The sequence below is a fragment of the Eurypyga helias genome, unplaced genomic scaffold (assembly GCF_000690775.1).
Source record: "Eurypyga helias isolate BGI_N326 unplaced genomic scaffold, ASM69077v1 scaffold41818, whole genome shotgun sequence".
Taxonomy (NCBI): Eukaryota; Metazoa; Chordata; class Aves; order Eurypygiformes; family Eurypygidae; genus Eurypyga; species Eurypyga helias.
The window spans coordinates 11,580-33,480 of record NW_010267186.1 but is presented as its reverse complement, the minus strand read 5'-3'; the positions used below and the strand labels follow the sequence as shown (position 1 = coordinate 33,480).

Here is a 21,901-nt window from a genome sequence, read left to right as displayed (position 1 = left end):
CACCGCAGGGCTGGGGGGCTGCAGCCATGAGGCGACGGTAGCACCTCCAGAGCGAGCCTTGCTGATCTCATCCTGACGCTGGTGCCTTGAGACAAGCCTGCACTCACCCCGGGCTGCGGGGGCTTTTTGGTGGCTGCTAAATTTATTTTGCTTTCATTATTTGAGTAAACCTGGGAAATTTTTAAACACCACAAATGTTCCCCGAGCGGGAGAGGCCTCGCTGCGTTCTCTCAGCTCTGTGGCCTGGTGTGTGGGCTCTCCCTGCTCTCTGTGCATCCTTGCAGCTTGCTGCCTACAGAAGTATGTCCCAAAAATACACAGGTTGCTTCCCAAAGTCTTGTCCTCGGGCAGCCTGGCCTGTTTCGGAAACGCTTGAGAAAGCAGCGCTGAAATCTGTTCCAGGTGTTAACAGCCTGCACTCTGCAGGGACTCACTCAAAGCCTTTCTGTGCCCATCTGTGTGTTTCTGTAAGTGTTAAATACTGTGAAAACACAGCCTTAATGTGGTATGTGGTTTGATGGCCTGATCTGGGGGCAGGGGCTGGGGGCTGGGCAGTCATTTGTGCGTGATGCTGTTTCCTCATTGTTGTAAACATCCGGCTGTCCTCGTCTCCAAAGGCTTTCCTATGGGTTCTCTTTCCCAAACTGCACCCAGCCTCCCTTCCCCTGAAGTGAGTGGTGTACATCATTCTCTTTTGTGCCACATGGGAGGCTGGTTTTGGGGTTTTTTGGTCTGGTCTGCCTTCCTGGAATGTCTTAACTAGATATTCCACACAGTTAACCACGGTGTGCTGGTTTTAGTCAGCACAGAGCGACCATATCCATGAGTTCTCACAGGCCTTGCTCGTGTGGACTCACACTGACATCCAGACTGTTTGGCCACTTACTGTACAGATGTTTAAGCCACAGCAGTGCCAGTTCTTGTAGCTGCAAGCCATTTCTAGTTGCAGGAAACTGATGAAGAACAAATGAGTTAGCACTTCACCCAAGTGCCTTCCTGTTGCACGGATAGACCGAGGCTGCAGCTACTTTGCTGCTCTGCCTGTGCACAGGCTGCTGGCAAGGATCAGAGATTTCACTGACCTGCTTTCTGGCCACATTATCGCAGGGTTGTTGGCCGTCCCCTCCTTGGCCCATGGAGTAGATGGATACAGGACAGCTGGGATGAGTTGTCTAAATTAGGCACTTTACTTATAGACATTTAAATGAAAGCAAGATTAATTCCACCTCAACCTTCAACATATGAGTAGGCGGCTGAGCTGAACTTTTAATTGGTTGTTTGGAGGTTTAAGTGGTTGTTTTGGTTTGGGTTTTTCATTTGGTTTTGTTTTTTCTCCAGGACATCCAGTTAGAACCAACATGAGGAACAAACTGTGGCTCCAGAGTATTTCCTTCTTCCTTTTATTCCACTACAGTAAGTTCCCAGATAGCCTTTCCAGGCTGTACATCCACAGGATTTGTCTGGGTGGCCATTGGCACAGGCTCTGCTGAGATGTGCATGGCACAAGGTTGCTGTGGGACAGCAAACACAAGATAGGGTACCGGAGGGAGGATTCCTTGGGATAACAAGTTAGGGAAGAGGCTCCATGGCCAGTGAAGGACAGATACAAGAAGGGGCACAGCTGGGCAGAGCTCAGCCAGGCTGGGAGCAGCACCAGCGGGGAGACTGCAGAGGTGGTGCCTGCCTTGCGTTGAGATGTCTCCTGGTGACATGAGAGTAGGATTTCCCCCCAGAAACAAACCTTTGCCATAGGAAAGGCTCTGGTGGCCAAGACCAGGATATCCCCAGGGCTTACAGCTGCTGTGGCAGGCTAGCCAGGGCAGTGGAGCGACCCTCTCCTGGCCTGGGCCCCTTTGCTCAGGACGGCACTGTGCAGTCACTTCCCCTTTCTTGCCGGTTCCTACCCCCCGCGCAAGCTCCAGCTTGCTCCAAGCTGGCTTTCTGAACAGAGCAGCTGGACAGAAAGGCAGCGACAGCCTGGGCTGCAGGGACACGTGCAGCTTAGCATTTCACACGCTGCTCCTACGCCGAGCACTGGGCCTGCTCCAAACCTAACCTAGCAGAAAAGATGAATTCCGTTACACCTTCCTGCCGAACGGGACATGGTGATGTCTGGTCTGAACCTGGTGTAACTCAAGCCAGGGAACCACCCTGCAGTCATTTCAGGCTGGACCAAACTAGATATTACTGTTAAAGGTATTTGATTTTTTTTCTTTTTAATTATTCTGAAGATGCCGAGAATGGACAATTATTCCGAGATCTAACTTGGTTTAGGACACTTAATTATGCCCTTCCCAGCAAAAGTCTGTCCTCTTAATTTTGTCAACAGATTCTTGCCCAAAGGTACACTTGCATCTTACCAGCTACCTAGGAATAGTAGTCCATTTGAATTATTAACATAATAGCACTGAAGGATTCTAATTAGCAGTACTTATTAGCTTATTAATACCTGCTGCCCCCTCTAAAGGAAAGCAAGGTCTTTATAACCCTGTTTTTGTAAGCAAGTGAAGTTAGGCTAAGACAGAAAGTACCTTGTTCAGAACTGTGGAACAAGCAGCGCTCAGAAGAGCCAGTTGAGGGCTCGAAATTAAACGTTGATGAAAATTGTGGAACAAAACTTTGAAGTCAGTGTGAAATGAAAAAGTCAAAATGAAACAAAGTGACAACCACGTAATTTGAATCGCAGTTTAACAAAGCACATATACACCCTTGGGGCCAGTCTGCCGCAAGCATCCCCAAATTTCCTCTCTCACCATCCTGACTCTTTGTGGGGTCGTGTACACCAGTCTGAGTGCTGCCCAAGCAGCGGGAGTAGTGGGAGTCTTAGGGACTGTGTACGCTGACATCAAGTTCTGCTTCCTTTGTCAGGCACACTGATATTGTTCTGTCTTTCCAAACTTACAGCTACGTGTTGTGAAAACCTCACTTGTTTTGTCGACTACGTTCAGACCCTGTCCTGCGTCCTGAGAAACGACTGGGGTGCCGGTTCGTACAACCTCACTGCAACATGGTACGTGTCCGTAGGATGAGCAAGGTGCAGTCAGCAGGAACGTGGCCATAGCACAGTGGTCATTCTCTCCTCTTTGTAAGGTAGAACTGCTCCTGCTGCCATGCTGGTCTCCCTTGGTGCCTCACACTGTGGTTAGCAACTGGCTTCTCCCCAAGCAAAAGATCCTGGTTCCTGTGCCCGCTGGCTGTACCGCTTGCCACCGACGGCTACACTGACTGGCTTCCACGGCGTTGTTTTCCCTCCCGCCCTGGGCATACCTTGCCCTTTGCTGTTAACAACGGACTTTCCCTTGTGTGCTGGCAGGGCTCCGGCAGCTCATCCAAGCCCCGTACAGCTGCTGTTCAGCCCCAGCAGGGACGAGGGTAGAGCCATGGGCTGTGGACCTTTCCTTTCCACAAACACTCCAGCGCTGCTGCCCTTCTTCTCCCAGAGATGCTAAGCTGAGCGAGTAGAAGGAAAAAAATCTGTCAAAGTTGGAAGAGAAATGTTTATTTGAAGGTGTTGCCCCTTTTTTCTTATGAATTACTCTGCCTGGTGGTTCAGCCACAGATCAGTCCAACTACAGCAAGTGGTAGATGTGGACTTGTTTGTTTTTGGTGGTTTTAGGGTCCCTGAGGAAGATCCAGAAAATACCGTGGCTGCCTGCAGTCTCCTGCAGTTGTCCAGGAACACCAGTCACACGCAGTACGTGTGCACTGTGGACATGACTGTGCTCCTGGCAGATACCAAAGTCCAGGTGGATGCTACAGCGGCAGCGGACAGGCAGCACGTGATTTCCAAAGGCTTTTATATGGCAGAGAACAGTAAGTAAAAAATGGTGGATTTGATCAATACTGTCTGACCTGGCCTGTCTGCCAGGACAGTCTGGGCATGGAGTGAGTTTGGCCAGCGGTGGGGGCTGTGTTTGGTGTGCTCTACCCAGAGCACTGTCCTTTTACTGTTGCGACAAATCACAGAGACATTCATGCTTGAGGCTGAGCTTAGCGCTGGCTTGGCCCCAGCCTTTTCATGGGAAAAATCCTTTTCTGCCTGAAGCAGAAGATAAATTTTCACCTTAGACCAGTCTTCTACCTAGGCTATGCAAGTGTGTGTTCTCGGCTGCGAGCTAAAGGGTAGGAGGAATTGCTTTAATTGCAAATGCCACAGATGATGTCCTCACAGGAGTGCCAGGACACTCTTGCAGTGGACACCTGAACCACCATGGCGTTACTGTGGGTGGCACAAGGTGACACAGTGGAGGTGGCAATTGCTAATCATCCGCATGACAGGAAGGCAGGGGGCAGTCTTAGAGCTGACTGGGCAGAATGCTGGTGTGTCCCGAGCTGTGCAGCGAGCTGAAGAACAGGGTGGTTAGCCAGGAGACAGGGCGTGAAAAAGGATTTTTCTACTGGGATCCTTCTGAAATTAAATTTCACATGAGAAGTGCCATCGTTGACCAAGGCCGTAACGCTGCAGGGAAGCCCCTGGTCCCCACTGGCAGACTGTCGATGGGGTGGTGGTGCTTTGCATGTCCCTTGATGTCCTCCTGCGGAGGCATCACAGCTCAGTGACGGACCCTGCGGACCAGCGCTGGTGTTCGTGCCCTGCTGCTTTTCAGTAGATGGAAATACCCTGTGGGTACAAAAGCTTGCCTTTGAGGCACGTGTGACACACGGATTTGCACTGGGTTTATGCAGTGTCCACCAGCCTCAGCTTTGCCCAATGTCTCTGACATGGAGGGGTATTTCCCTCACTGCACCTGACCATGACTACACCCAGCCCTCCGGGGTCATGGGAAGAACAAGGTGCTCTGCTCTTCACATCTCCCAGGAGGCACCACCTCCCCGTGCTGTTTTCTCCTGCTCCTTAGGTGATGAGGGGGCTCAGAGACAGGCAGAAGACCTGTTCAGAGAGATGTGGGCCAGACTGTACTGCTGGGGTGTGAGGCTGCAGGCATGGCTCAGGACTGCTCAGCCTGAGGAGCAAGAATGTCATGGATGTTCTCCTGCGTAGGAGGGCCCACCCCTGCCAGGGCATGCCCCCTACTCGATTTGCACTGCTGGTACCATGCTGGGCCTCCTCTTGCCTGCAGTAATGTTATGAAGGGTAACACCATCCTGTTTTCCAGTCAAGCCGCAGCCTCCATTCAATCTGACTGCTGTGGTCTCAGAGGGTTACAATATTTCCTGGGAAACCAACTACCAGAGCTCTCCGTCCCACTTTCTGAATGAGGAGCTGGAGTATCAGCTGCGTTACAGGAGAAGGACCGACACCTGGGAGGTGAGTGAGATGTCAGTTGAGCATCAAGTGGGACGTACCAGCAAAGAGGAGGCCAGCACAACCAGGAGAGGAGTGCTGGTGTGGAAGAAGGGTTTTCAGGGTTTAGCAAAGATGTCTCTTTGCTTACCTGGACTGAAATCAGGCAAACCCAAAAAAAGAATCGAGAAGCAGAAGCTGCTTGAGAAGTACTAGATCCTGTGGGGAAGTCTGATAGTTCACTTGGTTTTCATGCTGCCCTGCACGAAGGATCCCCAAGGGCCCGTGCAGCTTCTGGCCAGGCTGAGAAGGAGGGGTGTACCCCTCCACGGCCCTGCAGAAACAGCGTGCAAGCAGAGGATGTTTGCTCTGCAGGGCTCCTTGCTGTGCAGCAGTGGGGGTGAGGTGGGGGTGAGTTGGGCACAGTCACTCCAGCCCTGAGTGTTTGGTGTTTATTCACAGACTCAGAAGAGTAAGGCTGTCCATGAAGATAAGCGGACGCTGGTGATCCTGCCATGGGAGCTCCAGGCGAACACTGAGTACGAGTTCCAAGTGAGAGCCAGACCCCGAGAAGACACTGGCTACCATGGATTTTGGAGTGAATGGAGCACTCCACTGACCCTGAAAACCAGCCCTGCCGGTACCTACTACCAGCTCTCCTTGCCCTTCCAGTTGGTCCAGTGTCAGAGAATGCTTCCAGAGCTCCAGGCAAACCTGAGCCCAGGCCGGGCTGATGTGTGCTGTCTGATTGCCCTTCTGGCTGAGTTTCAGAGCCTGCCTTGCAGCATGGCCATGGGAAGAGGGTCTGGTGGGGTTGGCTCGAGGTTTGGGTGTCACAGTAGGAGTGCAGCCTCTACGTTCCTTTCCACTGCCAAATGTCCAGGGTCCTGCTTGCAGCTTTCAGAATTGGGGGAGATCTAGTAGAGGTGCCTCCACTACTGGGGCTCAGTATTGCCTTCAGCTGAGGGGAGAGGGGAGCCCGCTGTCAGGGTTCAGTTCTGTGTCTGGGCCCTGATGTGTGGCCATGCTGGGCATGGGTGCGTGTTTTGGTAGCCGCCGCTCTCACCCCCCAGCAAGTGCACAGTACCTTATGCGGAGCAGTACACCAGTGCTTGTCATGGTGGCACAGTGACAATGAAAACAGTCTCTGTTCAAACAGAGCGGGGCAGGATGGCTATGGTCGGTGGCAGCAGCATGTGCCGAGCTTCCCTGCTCTTGCTGATGTGTGAAATGGTGCTGTGGCAGCAGGGTCAGGCTCCATGTGCTAAGGGTTGTCTGAGTTCTGGGTCTCAAAGGTGCATCTCTCCATCCCAGGCAGAGACCAGCTAGTCAGCACCTTTCCTTCAGCTGCACTCTCTTCACCTCATGAGTCACCTCTGCAGTGTCCCCAAACCAGGAGCCAAACTCCAGGGAGTTGTGCTGCCGTAGGCATGTGAGCCGGTGGTCGGTGGTGCAGCCAGGCCGATGGGCAGCTGATGCTCGTTCCAGTGATGCCATCTGAGCATCCGCAGTCAGACCTCGTGCCTGCTGTGCTGGGCCCCAGGTGACAGCCCCAGTGACCCTAAGAGAAAGGCTGGGGTAGAAACTGGGGGTCTCATCACCATCTCCTGTTCGTTGCGCAGGGTGGAAGCGCAAGGTGAGCCTGAATAACCCTCTCTCTTTCTTCAGCAGTGACACCGGCAGCAGGCGTGGGATGGCTGCTGCTGCTTGGTGTTGTTGTGGCAATCACCGCCTCAGTCGGGACCTTTCTGGGCAGACAGCAGAGGTAAGAATGCTTCAGGAAGCAGGAGTAAACGCTCCTGGTCTGGCTTCCTGAAGTTGGGGTTCACATGCAGCCCCTGTTTCATCTTGGGCACCCCTGCGTGGCTGCAGCCATGGACTGGGAGGGCCAGCAAAGCGCGGCCTCCAGCCCCTGTGCTGCCACGGGCCTTCCAGCCCCTGTGCCGCCACGGGCAGCGCGCTCTTCTCCGGGCCTCTGCCACCTTCCAGCCTGCCGGGCCGGGCAGTGGCACACGGGGACAGAGCGTGGACACCCAGCCTCCTGTTCCAGTCCTGTGGGTGCTCGGCAGATGCCGGAGGGGCACCATGGCCAGGCCTGCCCCCTTCCAAAGCTGACACAGGCCCCCGTTTCGGGAGCTCGGGTGCCCTCACAGAGGGATGGGCTGCACGGGAGGGCTCTGGGCCGGTGTGGCAACAGGCCTGCACGCCACAAACCAGCCCGGCTGGGGAGGGAGATGCATTTCCAGCACTCGATGCTTTTCCAGGCAGGAAAAAATTGGAACCTCTTTCCTTAGCGTGACTGCTGTGTATGCAAGTCCTGAGCGCCGAGGCCCCACCTCCTGTGAGGTTCGCTGAGGCCGTTAGATGGCTCTGACGGCACAAGGCATCCTCCGCTCCTCAACCACTTGCTCTTTTGCGGGGTCAGGGGGGCTGGGCCGACGGTTTCGGCCACCTGAAGTGGATCTGGAAATGCCCTGCTGTGCATCTGTAATGTGTGCTTAACCCCAAAGCCTTCCTCTTTTCTCTTCCAGCCTGTGGAAGAAGATGGCTTGCATCCCAGACCCTGCTTCCTTTTTCAAACCTCTTTACCTGGTGCATAATGGAGATTTCAAGGTATAAAATGGGCTACACACGGCAAAGTTAACTGAAAAGGCCCGTCGTGCTGTCCTGGGCAAGAGATTCTCATTAGGGCAGTGGGAGGGGGGATCTGTCTCAAGGGAATGCCAAACAGCTCCAGATACAAGGACCAGAGCTCTCCAGTGTCTGTTCTGTGCCAGGAAAGCCTTTATGTCACATCTGTATTGCTTATTCCCTGTAGGTGCTGTCTCAGGGGGTGAGCTGAGCGCACATGTGGTTCGTGAAGCCTGGGAACCTGAAGGGTGTAGATAGAGGGATACCAGGACAGCATCTGGGATCTGTCCAAAGCTCCAGTCCCACTCTGCCTTCAAGGCCATGGAGCAGACCTCATTGTAGAGCCAGATCTCTCACTCCAGCCTCTGCAGTGGCACAAGCTCGACATTTAAGCCTTGTCGCTCTCTCGGCAGAGTCACTCATACAGACAATATCAATGTACATCATCCTGTAAAGACGGCTGCAGCCCTGGGAGCAAGTAACTGCTGTGTGATAGTGCAGTGCAGCTGTCTTTGAGCAACTTGGCCTAGCCCTCCCACATTTAACACTAGCCACACTTGTTCATGTGACAAAATGGTTTGCAGAGACTGCGGAGATTGGGGTTCTCAGGATACAAAAGTGAAAAAGAACATTGAGTATCCATAAATAAAGGTTGTATGAAGCTGAAGAGCAACTCTGAAAGCCATTATCAAGCTGTAACAGTGCTGGCATGCGAGTGCAGGCTGCCCTTCTGAACAAGTTCCTGCTAGAGCAGCACCTGTCAGAGACACTTCGATGTCTGGTTTTTGGTTCTGCTGTGTCTTAGCTCTTCTGGGAGAGGGGCACCACCTGGAACATCTTGATGTACTTTCCCACTGCTGCATGCTGGTGTTTGCAGTCAGGTTAAGCCAGCAGCCTTGGACGGGTGCCATTCGGGCTGAAGCCGGCTGTGGCTGTCGCGCTTCCTTCCTGCCTTCCTCTTTCAGCCCTGTTACGCTTCCCATATCTGCACTGGAGGGGTATTTGCAGCCTCTTGTGAGGCAGGTGGCACTGGTTACTCACAGGGAAAGGAACCAGGACCAGGTGGATTTGGTGTGGGAATTGCTGCGAGCCAAGGGCTAGCACTTAGCATGGAGGCGAGAGCACTCGCCATGCCGGGAAGCCACGCTGCTCTCCGGGAAGCCGTGGGGTCCTCTGTTCTGTGGGGATGACGTTCTTGCTAGTGTCTAGTGAGGCTGTTCAGCGCTGCTGGGAAGGGAATGAGCCTCAGTGCCTACAGCTGAGTTACTTCTTAGTAAATGTGAAGATTAAAGCAGCAGTTGCCCACACAGGCACAGCACAAGATGCGCAGGCAGGGGATGTCGGAGGATGTGGTGATATCTCTTAATATATGAACAGACTCGTCGTTTTGGCTGGCAAGAAACCAGCTGCTGTAGGGCTCATTCCACAGCATCCTACCCGCATCAGAGCGAGCGGTTAATTATGTCCGTGAGTAGTAATAAGCTAATTACTGTAGTAATGCTCTGCAGACAACAGGCTTGGATTGGGCAGGAAGCAGTGAAAATGTTAGAGGAAAAGTTAAGACATAAGAAGAGAAGGGAAAGCAGAAAAACACTGTTTTGTGTGTACATGGGGCCTTAGATTCATGTTGGGAGGGAATTTGCAAAGAAGTATTGAGGGAATAGGAAATATTCTGCCTGTTCAACCCTAAGAAAGAGATTTTCTGCTGTTTCTTCAAATACCTTTTGCACCTCAGATGCCTTTCTGTCCACTGCAGCTTTAATAATGAGCTCTTTGTAGCTTAGGTTAAAAATATACTGAATAGACTTGGTGCTTCTTGATGTTTCCATGCTCCGTGTCAGAGCGTAACAGGCTGTGTCAAGCTGTTCTCTTCCCAAACACTTTGCTCATGTCTACCTGGAGTGCAGTTTGGGACAGGAGGCTGACGTGACTGGGGCAGTCTGAGAGCCAGTGCAACACCCAGCTCTCGCGCCTCCACAGTGTGAAGCTCAGCCTTGTTGCCTGTTGTACACAGGGCAGAAAGCGGTGCCTTGACCCAGCTCAGCCATTTGGCGAGTGTCAGAGAGGGAGCAGAACCGAGTTCTGAGCCTGTGCTGTGCCCAGCCTCTGTACTGCAGAATACTCTAGGAGGACCTGCCAGTATCACTAGCAGCACATGCCTCAAGTTTGCTGTGATCTCAGTGTCCGATTCGGTGACTTCTTCAAAAAACCAGGAACTTGCACTTTGTTCTTAGATCCAAGAAACCCAGAGGTGCCTTTACTCCCCGATGTCAGTAAATGCAAGGGGACCATGATAAAGATAATGATACAGGGGGCAAGATTCAGTGTGTGGCACCCCCTAATCACCTGAGTGCTACCTGCAGCAGGTGGTGGCTACAGGTCTTTGAGGTTCCCACCCCCTGCCAACCCACCTCCTTCTTGTCACTGTGAGAGAAAAGGCCGGCCTGGGGCATGGTTGCGTACAAAGACAGGTAGGGAGAAGCCTTGCCCTGACCCCCTTCCCAGGGAACTGAGGTGAGGGAGGTGACAGAGCAGAGCTCTGGGTGCAGATGCAGCACATGGGGAGAAGCTGACCACCCTTCCTGAGAGAAGCAGTGTCCAGGACAAGAGAGCAGGGGAGATGTGGTGGCTTGGGAAGTGACCTCTGGCTGATGCATGATGGAATGCTGCTATGGGCAGTGGCATTCTTTGCAGCGTAGAGAAAACTGCAAAGCCATGCAAACCTCTCAGGGCTAATTATTTTCCATTAGTTGACTCAGTTCTCCTACAGCTGCCTGTGTCTGGTGGTAATAGCATCTCGTACCCTGCTATTTTGGAGGGGTTCGGGATTTTAGAGTTTGACTTTGCCTCTAAAAGCCTAAGAACTTTGGCAGTTTCTGTGGAACCACAACCCTGACGATGCTAACCTCTCTGCCTGTTTGTCCTTTTACGCAGAAGTGGGTTGGCGCATCCCATGCGAAAATAACTTTTGATTTCTTTGAATGGGGAATAGTCCTTCCAGAAGCCCTAGAAGTTTACACCACGCGTGGTTCCAACAGCACCTCCCAGGAGGATCTGCACGAGCTGAGGAAAGAGCTGCCTTGCAAGCCCTGTGTGTCTTGCCTGACTGCCCCGGGGCAGGACAGCCAGTCCCTGCTGTCCAGTGTGAACAGTAGCAGTGGGGCTCGGGACCAGTCATACGGGCATTTGTCCATCCATACTGTGACTGTGGCCAATGAATTTACACCTTGCAACTGCCAGTGCAACTGTGACGGTGTGTACGGGGAACGTGAGCATCCCAGCGAGGAAGATAGTGCTGGAGAAACTGGTTACCCCAAGGTTAATGTTGACGATGAAGACAGAAAGACGTCCAGTGACCTGCACCTGGCTGACCTGAGCACGCAGGACAAAATACTTGCTTCAGGCTCTGTGTCCACAGACCGCCTGAGTACGAGTGTCCCAAATCACCAGCAGGTAGAAGGGGCTCTGGAAGGAGGGATGGGAAGCATCCTAGAAGCCCTTTGTTTGCAGCTGAGTCAGTGGGATTTGGAAAACCCAGCATCTCTACCTTCTCCTGATGGTGAAAGTGTTTCCTCCAGTGAGGGTTCCTGTGACTTCTTCCCTCACAGTGCAAGGCCCAGTGACAGTTACCCCATGATCTGTGTAGATTTGGACACTATTGACAGTGGCTTTGTGGACTCAGACTGTGGGAGTCCAGTTGACTGTGAATTTGAGCAGAACAGTCAGAACAACTGTGGGTCCACTCCTCTGGAGCGGGAGGGGGAGGACTTTCCACGGAGCTACGTCAAGCAGTGGGTCTCCTGCCGCTCTGACAGCCCTGCCAGCGGGACACAGACAAACTGAGGACTTGACGTTGTGCCGCAGCCTGTGGATCCTGTTCCGTACTGTCCTGGAGCAAAGTGTCAGCAAAGTCAGAAGAGAAACCAGTTTATTTTGTCTAAACTATGGTGTGTGCAACTAAAAACTGTTAGGTCTGTAGGAGAATACGCCTGTTTCTGTTGCCACTTACCCTGTCAATGTCTCAAACTTAATGTGATTGCTTTTTTTTTTGATCCTAGGTCAAACCCCTTCGTACTGGCAATAATGGCAGAAAAACAACTGTACCTTGAAAATTACCCTTTAGCTTATGTAAATGTGCAATTTTGATTTTTTTGCCAGTAGCCTTATAAAGAGTACAGAACTTCACATGATTTTCCCTGGTATTCTCATGACTTGAAAGTTCGGCCGTACGTGGAATCCTCGAAGCATAACCTACAGCAAGCTTTGTTACATTCATGTTCCCTTACCCTTTCCAAACAAGGGTGGTGTTACTTTTCCTACTGGGACCTGTGGCTCTTTAAACCCAGCTGTAATGGTTTGTTATGGAGGGTCCCAGCCCTGTCCGTGGGGTGTGGTAAGCGAATTCCCATGTCGTCAGCACAGAGCTGTGTCCCAAGACCTGGTCGGCTGCAGTTCACAGGTCAGTAGCACAAAAGTCAAGAAGCTGACCCGGAAACTGCTGTTTGCACTGTAACTGTGGTTGTTTCCTTCTGACATCTCTGTCGCTGGTTTGTTTAGGATAATTATCTTTAAAGTTACTGTGATAGTGATGCTGAATGTGAAGCCCCACATCTTATGTGGGCACAGTGCTGCTAGCCCCTGGGCTGATGGCTCCGGAAGATCTTACGCTGAGAGAACCTTTGTGGCTAACGGTGAGTTTCCAGTGCAGTAATAGTCTGGTGTTGCTCTGATGCAACTCTCCTCCCTCTCCCCCAGCTCTTGCCAATCCCCCAGCTCCCTAAACAAGAGGCAGCGCTGTAACGGGGAGAAGCTGTTTCTTTCACAGGTGAGTGCTGGGAGAGTTTCTCTGAGCGGCCAGATCCCTGGTTGGATTTTTGGGACAGCCGTGGTCTCTGCTGCGTTGATTTTGAACACACAGGGCTCAGCTTTGCCCATATTGTTATTACTCCCTCAGCATATCCCTAGCTCAGGGGCTCCCTGGGTGCTGCTATGAGACGTTATTTTGGTTTCTTCCCACCTGATTTCCCACTTTCCTGCTGTGACCTGACCTCGTGGGAGGTGCTGTCCTGGCGTGGGTGTGCGCGCTCCCGGCAGTGCTGCCAGCAGCCCGCCTGCCCTCCACGAGGCAGCAGCAGACCAAGCCAGCTTCGCGTCCTCGATGAGCTGAGCTTGCCCGCGCTGCGTCCAGGCAGATGTCCTGGGCAGAAGCATCGCTGGTGGGCTGTAACAGTCTGCAGCTTCATCTTGCTCCTCAGAAACAGCATTGTGCTGTCTGGCCGCGGGCTGCCTAAGGGACGAGGGGAAGCTCGCCTGTCTTTCGAGCACCCTTCTACGTCTCAGCTCGGCACTCTCCTCGTTTCTGTAGTATCGTTGGCCCAGAACTGCTGAAGGGGCTGTTTCTGCCGTTGCTACGCTGTCTCGCTGCACATCTGGTAGAGGGCGGTGGTTTGCTGCTCTGTTGGGCTAGAAGTTGTCTGCGGCCACCCTGGGCGGGCAGAGAAGAGCTTGTGTGTGGCGTGAGGGACGCTGCGGCCTTTGAAGCAACCTCTACCAGTTACGCTTTTGGCCACCGAGTTGTTGACGCTGTGGATGTGGAGGGGTTTGAAGTGGGTATTTTTCTGTGGCTTCTGGCAGCAAACTGCTCATGCCCTGACCTAGCAATATCTCCTTTGGAAAACGTGTGTTTCCCCAGGAGTGCTAGGGCCGGTGGTAGCATTGCAAGCCCACGTGTTGTTGGTTTTTGGGAGGCCGCCCCTGCCTTCAAACAAGCTGTCTCTGAAAGGTCTCACTCCACCCTTCGTGACCTCAGTAACCCGCAGTGGCTGATTCCTGAACAGCAGCGTGAAGCACAGGAAAGAGTTATGATAATAGTGTGGTAAAGGCGTTCGTGTCAGTGCTTAGAGGACCAGGGCTGGCAAGAGGCAGCCGAAGCCCTTCCCTGTGGAGGATTCTGCTTTGCCACTCCTATCTCGCTCGCTGCCACCAGATGATCTGCCTTCAGACTGCCCTGCACGGGTGAGCTGCTCACACGCCGAGACGCGGGTGGGGTCATCAGAGAACGCCAGCAGCGCCAGGCCTGCGGACTGAGCCCGTAGATGGCTGCGTGCTGCTGTGCCGCGCAGTGTTCACAGCCATCAGGGACATGAGAGCACGCTTCAGGTGTTGCACTTCCCAAAACAGTGTCTTTTTACTGAGGGACTTGATAAGCAGAGGGAAGGAGAATGGTCAAATCTCTGATTCTTGAGTGACAGCATGATCTGGATACAGAAGTGGTTGTGGACTGTAGTACTGACCATCCACTCTGATAGACAAACCATGTGTTCATTAGCCAAGCGTAGGAGCAGGTAGACACAGATATCCTAGTTCATATGAGTCTATCTGAGGCTATCTCAGGCTCAAAAATGTGCTTTATTGTACAAGTCAAGGAATGCAGCACAGACAGAGCAAGTGCTACAAGTCCCAGAAGCTTCCACTGTAAGGTGATGCTTCTCCTATGTACTATGTTTGCCTCTAGTGATCCGAAACCAGAGGAGATACCAGAACAAAGGCATTTGGTACTGGGCTGACAGTAGACGAACAGCGGATGCCTATCCAAATGGAGCACTTTGAACAAAACAAAAAAGACACACCAAACAAAACAAACAAACAAAACCCCTTCAAGGTAGATGCAACTTAAATCGCCTGGTGAGAAACGCTGCTCACCGATGGAAGCTGACTGTGGGACGGGGTAAGTGGGTCCTGGGAATCATGACAGAAGGGTCTCAGTGGCCTTTGGAGAGCAGGAGCTCAGTTAATGGTCTCTGGGCTGAGCGGCACTGGGGGCAGGGGGAAGTATGGAAAAAAGGCATCTTGCAGAGAGCTGTGATGTTCTTGTCAGAAATACTGCTCCACGTTTGGAATAGTAATACCGGAGGAAACTGGCAAAAGACGTTTGTGTTTTGCTGTTTGAGCCAAGCTGCTGCTGGGCGGGTGTGCTGCTGGTTCCATCTGGCCTGCAGGCAGAATATGGCAAAAGCCGAGGGTCTCGCACAGCCGAAGCATCTTTACAGTGACCGACGGCAGTGGGCTGGGGCGATGCAGGGATCAGGAGATGATGTTTGCTGCTGCAGCAGCAGACCACAGGCATCTGGGCAGTGCTGGGGCAGCAGCTGTTACTTGCTTAAATGGTACTCTGAAGGCTGCTTGTATTGCAGGGGCTTTCTGTTTCTGCTCCCGCTGAGGACTACAACTACAAAAAGTGTAACACACCCTCAGAAGGGTAATGGGGCCTCCTGGGAGATGGCCGGAGTCTCACTCGATGGGGGAGGCCCCAAGGCAGATATTGCAAGCAGCACCATAACCCAGCCTATAGTTCCAACCTGGAACATCTGTCCCCTTTCCTGCATGGCCCTGGCCTTCTGTCTCTTGGCCCCTGAAGTTAATACCAGCAGACTCTTACTCAGCCTGTGCTTTGCCTGCTTCTGCCCTGGCACTAGACCCGTGTAGAGCTGACCTGATGGACCTGAGTGAAGCACGACCGCTGCGGCATTGCAGCTGGGTACGGAAAGAACTGCTCCTTACATGCTCTAGGATGTGGCGATGGAAGCACTGCAGTTGTTCTTTGAGTGCAGCACAGCAGCAGGCTGCAGAGGGAGTGCGGGATGGGGCAGGGATGCCTCGGGAGTCTGAGCAGAGTGGGGCAGAGCCTTGGGTGGAAGCAGTCTTCCCTCGCGTTCAGACAGGGCTAGGAAACCCTTTGGGGCACTTCAGGAGCTGTTCTGTTGACCCATTTATACCAATGTTTCAAAAAGATACTTTTATAATCAGAAAATCACTTGGCCTTTGAGATGTTAACCCTTTAACAGAAATTCCTCAGTTTCTCCATCACTAATGAGTAATTGCAGATGCAGCTACTTTAACTCAATCTGATAATCTGAGCGGTTTTCATTGGTTCTTGAGATTATCTTTAAAATCGGGCACAGTAAGCTCTACTTTATTATGCCACTGCTGCTACTGCCTGCTCATCAAACCACACAGCCCAGACTACCAAGGGACAGAAGCAGTGCAAAGAGCGAAGTTTCCTTCGAGCTGGTAAGACAGTTTGACGTATTTCTGTGCTACGCATGCCATAAATAACGATAGGATACGTCTGTTGAGCTAAGATATTGAAAAATAATTTCTTTACCTAAATGTGGAATTCTGTATTGTTTCTTGTACTGGGAACCTAGAACAGTGAAAGCACCAGAAGGATCTTTGCGCTGTTGTTCTGCTAGATTGCTGCGCACAAACCCACACGAGTTCTGCTATGGATTGTGCTAGAAGGAGGCACCGTTGCGAACAAACCGATCTTAAGTGCTCCTGTCTGACATTAAGAGATGAATGTAAATCAGTCCAACCAAAACAGCCCTCAGTGTTTGGGACTTTGCAGACAAAAATACGTTCACTGATGTGTATCTGCACATACCTACAGCTGTGTGTGTATGAAGGTCACTTTATTACAGTAGTCCTCCTTTGCAGCAGCTTTTTTTTCAGCCTCTGGGATTCAAGTCTGTCAGATCTAAAAGTACATAGCTGTCCATGAGCATCAAACTGTGGAAAAATGGCTCTCCAAAGACAAAGGGAGGAAAAGTCTGGTTATACAGGGTTCTCTCTGACAATCTGTGCCGATGAGGAAATCCTACCTCTCCTTCCTTGTTCCCCAGCCGTTCGCATGCCGATCACGCGAGTCTCCTGTGTGCACTTGACATGCTTCTGTCCGACGCATGCTTAGGGCCTGGGTGTTCAGGAGTTACATCACGTGTCATTAATTTTTCATACAGGACTTACAACATGTTTTCTTGTAGGCAAGGATGATTGAAGGAGTGCCCATGATAAATTAGCACCCTTGGTAGCACAGTGGATCGCGCCGGGAATGGTGCACGTGGGGCTAAGCTGGACGGACGGAGGGATGTGCATGTCGGTGCAGATGCTCTGGTGCCTGTCAACCTTTCACTGCACATCGGCGAGTCGGTGCCCTGCCTTGCTTTAGTGACTGCTGGTGCTGCCTCGGCGGGGGACTGAAGCAAAGGAAGGGATTATGGCCGAGGGAGAGCATGTCATCTATTGCTAATTGCTCAGGCGCAGGGAATAGAGACAGAGCGTTCGAGTGCCCAGGTCTGCCGTGCCGGCTCCCACTGGGCACCACTCGTGTCTGGCTGCGGGAGGGAAGAGCAAGCAGAGCATGTTTGGAAACAGCTCAGAGCCACGGCTAAATCACAGCCTGAGCCTCTCACTTCCCCTGAGAGTCAGGTGAGCACAGCAGACCGTACGGGTGAGCTGCAGCAAGAAACACTGCACTATGTAAGAGTTGGTGGCAGGGATGGAGCAGAACCTGGGAGTCCTGGCTGGCTGCCATGGGCTGGCACGTTAATATCACTAGATGTTCCACAGGGTGCTCAAGCATGTTGGAGAATCTTACACACACATCTCCACATGGAATCCTTGCTCATGCTCTGGTATGACACTTCAGTTTTGTACTTTATCAGGCCTTTGTGACGCTGATCTTGTCTTACTTGAAGTCATCCAAAGGTCGGAGATGCAAATGCCCCTTTTTCTGTCTGCCACTTCGAACCCATCCCATTGCTCTACACAATCCTCCTATCTCCCTTTCTCCATCACATCAAGCATAAACTTCTTGTCCCCCCTTCCAAAGTCAGACAGCACCTCCTTGTCCTCTTGTCATCCCTCAGTTCCATCTCAACTAGTCAACTTTCTCTATGATGCCAGCTTCCTCCTCCACGAGATCATCAAACCAACTCCTCCCAACCTTCCTCCGTACAACTACTTACACACGGACGGTTCTGCCTGCAATTCTCTCTTGAGCTATCTCAACCTCATTCTTCAAGTCTTTCCTTAAAGCTCTGCTTTGCTGAGTTGCTAAACCTCAGAAGATATCTAGGCTACCCCCGTGCTGAGATTGTGCTGTCATCATCTTCTGTCACTTCCCTTCCCAGTGGTATCTAGCACGTACTACTTTTACCCTACACATGCTTAAAAGCAAAGGCCATTTCTTTCTTGTGTGTTCTACTGGAGCCTGGATGTGAGGGTTAGCCAGAACTCTGAATACAGATTTCTGGTAATACAAACAGATTAAGCAATAGCATCACCTGTCTTTCTGTTGATAAGCAGTTGAGAGCATTTGGAAAATCTGTTGTACAAATTCTGGCTAAAATTATTTGAAATGGCTTTTGGGAAATGGAAGCAGCTGATGGAACTGCTGGAGGGGAGGGGAAAGGCATGGATGCAAGGCCTTGTTTCCTTGAGCAGGTAAAAGGCAGAACTCTGCCCTAGAAACATACGGAAAGGACGGAAACACCATTGCAACCAGCCTGAGCCCACCTGGGAACTTGAGTTCACCAGTCAGCTCCCGGTGCTGAGCCAGCGCCTGGTGTGTCGTTCCAGGGCGACTCTCAAGCATTTGGCCTCTCTCTTTCCTGCAGAGGGAAGATGGTTCTTCTCCCTCTTCTGACACCCCACACCAGCAGGAGCTGAGGTTTGAACTGACCATGTCCATGTTGCGGCGTGGCACATCAAAACCTTCACATTGACCTACACGAGAGGAAGAGAATTCCACCAAAGCAGTCATTCCCTTCTGGGGCTGGCCACGGCGGCTCACCTGTGGCCAGGCTGGGCTGTCGTCCACTCAACCTGCCTTAGGGCAACGCCCCAATTCTCTTCCCACACCCCGGTGACTTGAACCAAGTGGGACACACAGTGATTGTGAGAGATGAGAACAGGCATCAGGGCGTCTCAGGATTCTAGCAAAGCTTGCAGCTGTTTTCTTGCAAGGCCAAACTTGCTGCAAGCATCAGCACGCATTAATCAATGGCCTCATTAATATGTCTCCGTGCTTGCAATTGGTATCTCCCCTGAACACTACAAAACGTAGAGTTATTTCCTTTCTTCGTAAGTGGGAAGTGTCCGGCAGTTACTGGGAAGGGATAGGACCTGTTTGTGAGCTCGCTTTTTAGGATGTACGGTAGGTTTGCCCTTGCAAGACGGAGGACTGCTGGTGTTAAGAGGAGAGTGTTCTAGGACAGCGTGGAGTAGAATTGCGTTAGGACAGACAGTCATAACTAAGTCTTGCATCAACTTCTTGACTTCACCCAAGCTAAGGATTCCTTTTTTTTTTTTTTTTTAAGATGCCTAACCAAGATTTACAGACAAGTCTTGGACCATGTGACCATGTGTTTAGGCAAGAGGTTCCAGCAATAAAGGTAGTTACCCTTTCTGCAAACACTGCACTTTGTTTCTGCCTAGTTGTACCTACCTCCAGTGTCCAGCTACCGGATTCTTTCTGTTGTTCTATAGTAGATTAAAAAGAAGAGAAAAAAAAGACTCTTCTACCTGAAATCTTCTCCCATGTAAGATACTTACAGCTGGTGTGAAAGGGTTAGGTTAGAAATTTCATTGGTCCTTAGTTGTTAATTTCTGAGGACAGTTATCCAGGATTACATCATTCTTATTGTCCTTTTCAGAACTGTATTCATCTTTTCAGCAACTTTTTGTTTAAAGCGTGGATCCCAACAGAAGAAAATAACTAGTGATGGTGTTCCGAATGCTGCGTGTATCTGCAGTAACGTTTCTTTTAGTTAATATGCATCCACAGTCAGTGTGTTATCTCTTCTAGCTGCATTAATGTGCTGCAGAATCTTGTTCAGCTGCTTCTGTGCTATTTCCCCCAATCATTTTCTGATAAGCTGTCCAGAATTCAGTATTCCACAACCTACTCATGACGAACATTGGAGGCTCCTAACACACACGTTTGCATTTAAGCACGCTGTGTTTACTTCCAGGTGAGCTAGAGAGCCAGGGAATGTCTGATGTGTCTCAAACATTGCAAACTGAGCAAAGAGCTTTGGGGTGAGGGGACAGTTTATCACATTACCTGAGAATATTCTGTCCTGGTTTAGTTATCTTGACCTATGTTTGTTTGTGCCTGAACAAGTTCTTGCAAGCACACGTATGATTCTACTTGATGCAGTGTGCTCTATTTCATATTCAGTCAGTCTTACTGTATTTATCACAGGGATCGTATGCAGCCCTGATTAGAGTGATAAGCAGGAGAGTCTTCGTGCTCCCAGCCTCCCTCAGCTGAGATCAGCTAATGGTGACGCTTCCTCTCGACAACCCCCACTCTGAAGAAGGTCTGCAGCAAAACAGGATATTTACTAAAAACCCAGAAATGCAGAAGTGGTGAAGTGACAGCCAGAACGATTCCTTTTCTCTTGAGCAGTTTCTGAAACACTGTCACTATTTTACTGCTTAATTCGGAAAAGGGATGCCATGAGCAGCCATAATCACAGGAAAGACGACGTGTTGCTGCTGCTGTCTAGCTCTGTGAAATCTGGGACTGGAGGGATACTGTTGGTCATGGCGTCCAGCTCCTGTTACCGTGGCCATCAGACGACTTAATCCCTTCAGTAAAACAATCCTGGTGGTTGAAATGCCACAACCCTCGCTGAGCGAAGGCTTTGTCACTCTTCTGGTGAAGGCTACTGCAGCCCCTCTGCCGGTTAGAAAGCGTGGGCTCATTCCGTAGTCAGGCTATGCCCGTTTGGCCTTGTGCTAATGCTGTACTTGCCTTTCTCCTACCCTGGTAATTCTCTCTCCCTCTTCCCCAGCTTCTTCTGCAAGATGTCATAACCCCTGGCAAAATTTGGTTGTTTTCCTTTTTTGCAATAACTAAGGCAAGCGCTTTCAGGACAGAAGCTTCTCACAACCTCGTGCTACCCCAACCCTGGAGCTCAGCTCAGTGCCCATGCTGGGCAAGCAGCGCAAAAAGTTTTCCTCCAGGATCTTTTGAACTTGTCAACCAACCGTTTCTGTCTGCACTCACTGTGGTCTCTGTCTGCAAACTCGCCCCATGCTTTCTGGGTTCTGGGCTGAGCCACGGCCTGCTCAGCGCAGCACGCTGCCTGCGGAGGGGCTGGGCTTCTTTGCTGCGTTCGTAACGGCAGATATTGCAGACTGGAAGCATCTTAAAAAAACACCATATATTGCTGACTAGATCTGGTCAGGATTCTTCATATTAAACATTGCTGGAAAAACAACAAATCAGAAACTTCGTATGAAAAAGTATGCCTTTACATGCAAATGTCATCAGGAAAGAATTCACAGAATGGATTTTCTGGTTACAGAGAGGGAGCCCAGCATTATCTCTCTACAATGTTGTGTTCCATCTTGCAGAAGATACACTTCAAATATCCTTACAGAACCCTCCAGTAACTGGGGAGATGACTCGGCCCAGAGTATTCTATATCCCCTCTGACAGAGCCAAGGTCCGCTGGTGCCAGGCCAGGCAGAAGCATGTAGTAACGCTTCAGCCGCCCATACCAGTACTGACAAACCGCCTCTCAGCGTTGTTCTGGTTTAGATCCTGGCCGGAATGGGAGGAGATGTGCGGCAGCCGGGCCTCCGGCTGTGCGTTGCTGCTGTGCTGCTCCTCGGTGGAGGAAGAGGGAGAGGTAAGCGGAGGTCTGGAACAGTCTTTGTGGGGAGAGGGACACGCTCATGTGCTCATTTCTCATGCACAGACCCTAAAGCAACCCACACAAGATCCTGTGGTGGCCCTTTCCTGGGAAGCGGTACAGATGGCTGGCAGTGCCAGACCTCGGGAATGAGCACGTTCCGGGCGAGCTCTGGGCACCAGACAAGGGTAGCCACTGCCCAAGTTCCCACCCCAGGATCTGACCTCTATCTCACTCCATGAGGTGCGGCACAAGGAGGAGGAGAGCGTGAGGAGTGGGATGAGGCGTCAGCGGGGGAAGTACTAGCAACGCGCCTGAGGTGCCGAGCGAGGCCTCAGCAGGCGAGATGTGAACGCAGCTCTGCTCCCTTCCTCCACAGAGCTCCCCGGCAGCCTGAGCTGCCTCAACAACTACGTGACTACCGTGAGCTGCATGTGGGCAATGGAGGAGCCCGTGGGCAACGGACCTTTCCACTTGCATTTCACCAAGTAAGAGCTGCACGCTGAGCTGCCTGTGGCGGCCCTGGCCATGCGGGCAG

At 51.6% G+C, this 21,901-nt stretch overlaps 1 protein-coding gene across 1 annotated transcript; it reads left to right on the top strand.

The window, feature by feature from the left end:
- The first annotated feature begins 1,358 nt into the window (after positions 1–1,358).
- IL21R (interleukin 21 receptor) lies at positions 1,359–11,733 on the top strand. The gene is made up of 8 exons (XM_010157321.1): positions 1,359–1,413; positions 2,905–3,010; positions 3,617–3,813; positions 5,118–5,269; positions 5,708–5,885; positions 6,914–7,010; positions 7,777–7,858; positions 10,811–11,733. Exons 1-8 carry the CDS (start codon positions 1,359–1,361, stop codon positions 11,717–11,719), a joined length of 1,776 nt encoding a protein of 591 aa, XP_010155623.1. The 3' UTR covers positions 11,720–11,733.
- Positions 11,734–21,901: the final 10,168 nt, after the last annotated feature.

What these genes read in the sequence shown, in the direction of transcription:
- IL21R (XM_010157321.1), top strand. Translation starts at nt 1,359, where the DNA reads ATGAGGAACAAACTGTGGCTCCAGAGTATTTCCTTCTTCCTTTTATTC. An exon ending in GAAGGACCGACACCTGGGAG is followed by an intron (nt 5,270 to 5,707) that starts GTGAGTGAGATG and finishes GTTTATTCACAG; the next exon opens with ACTCAGAAGAGTAAGGCTGT. An exon ending in TTTCTGGGCAGACAGCAGAG is followed by an intron (nt 7,011 to 7,776) that starts GTAAGAATGCTT and finishes TTTCTCTTCCAG; the next exon opens with CCTGTGGAAGAAGATGGCTT.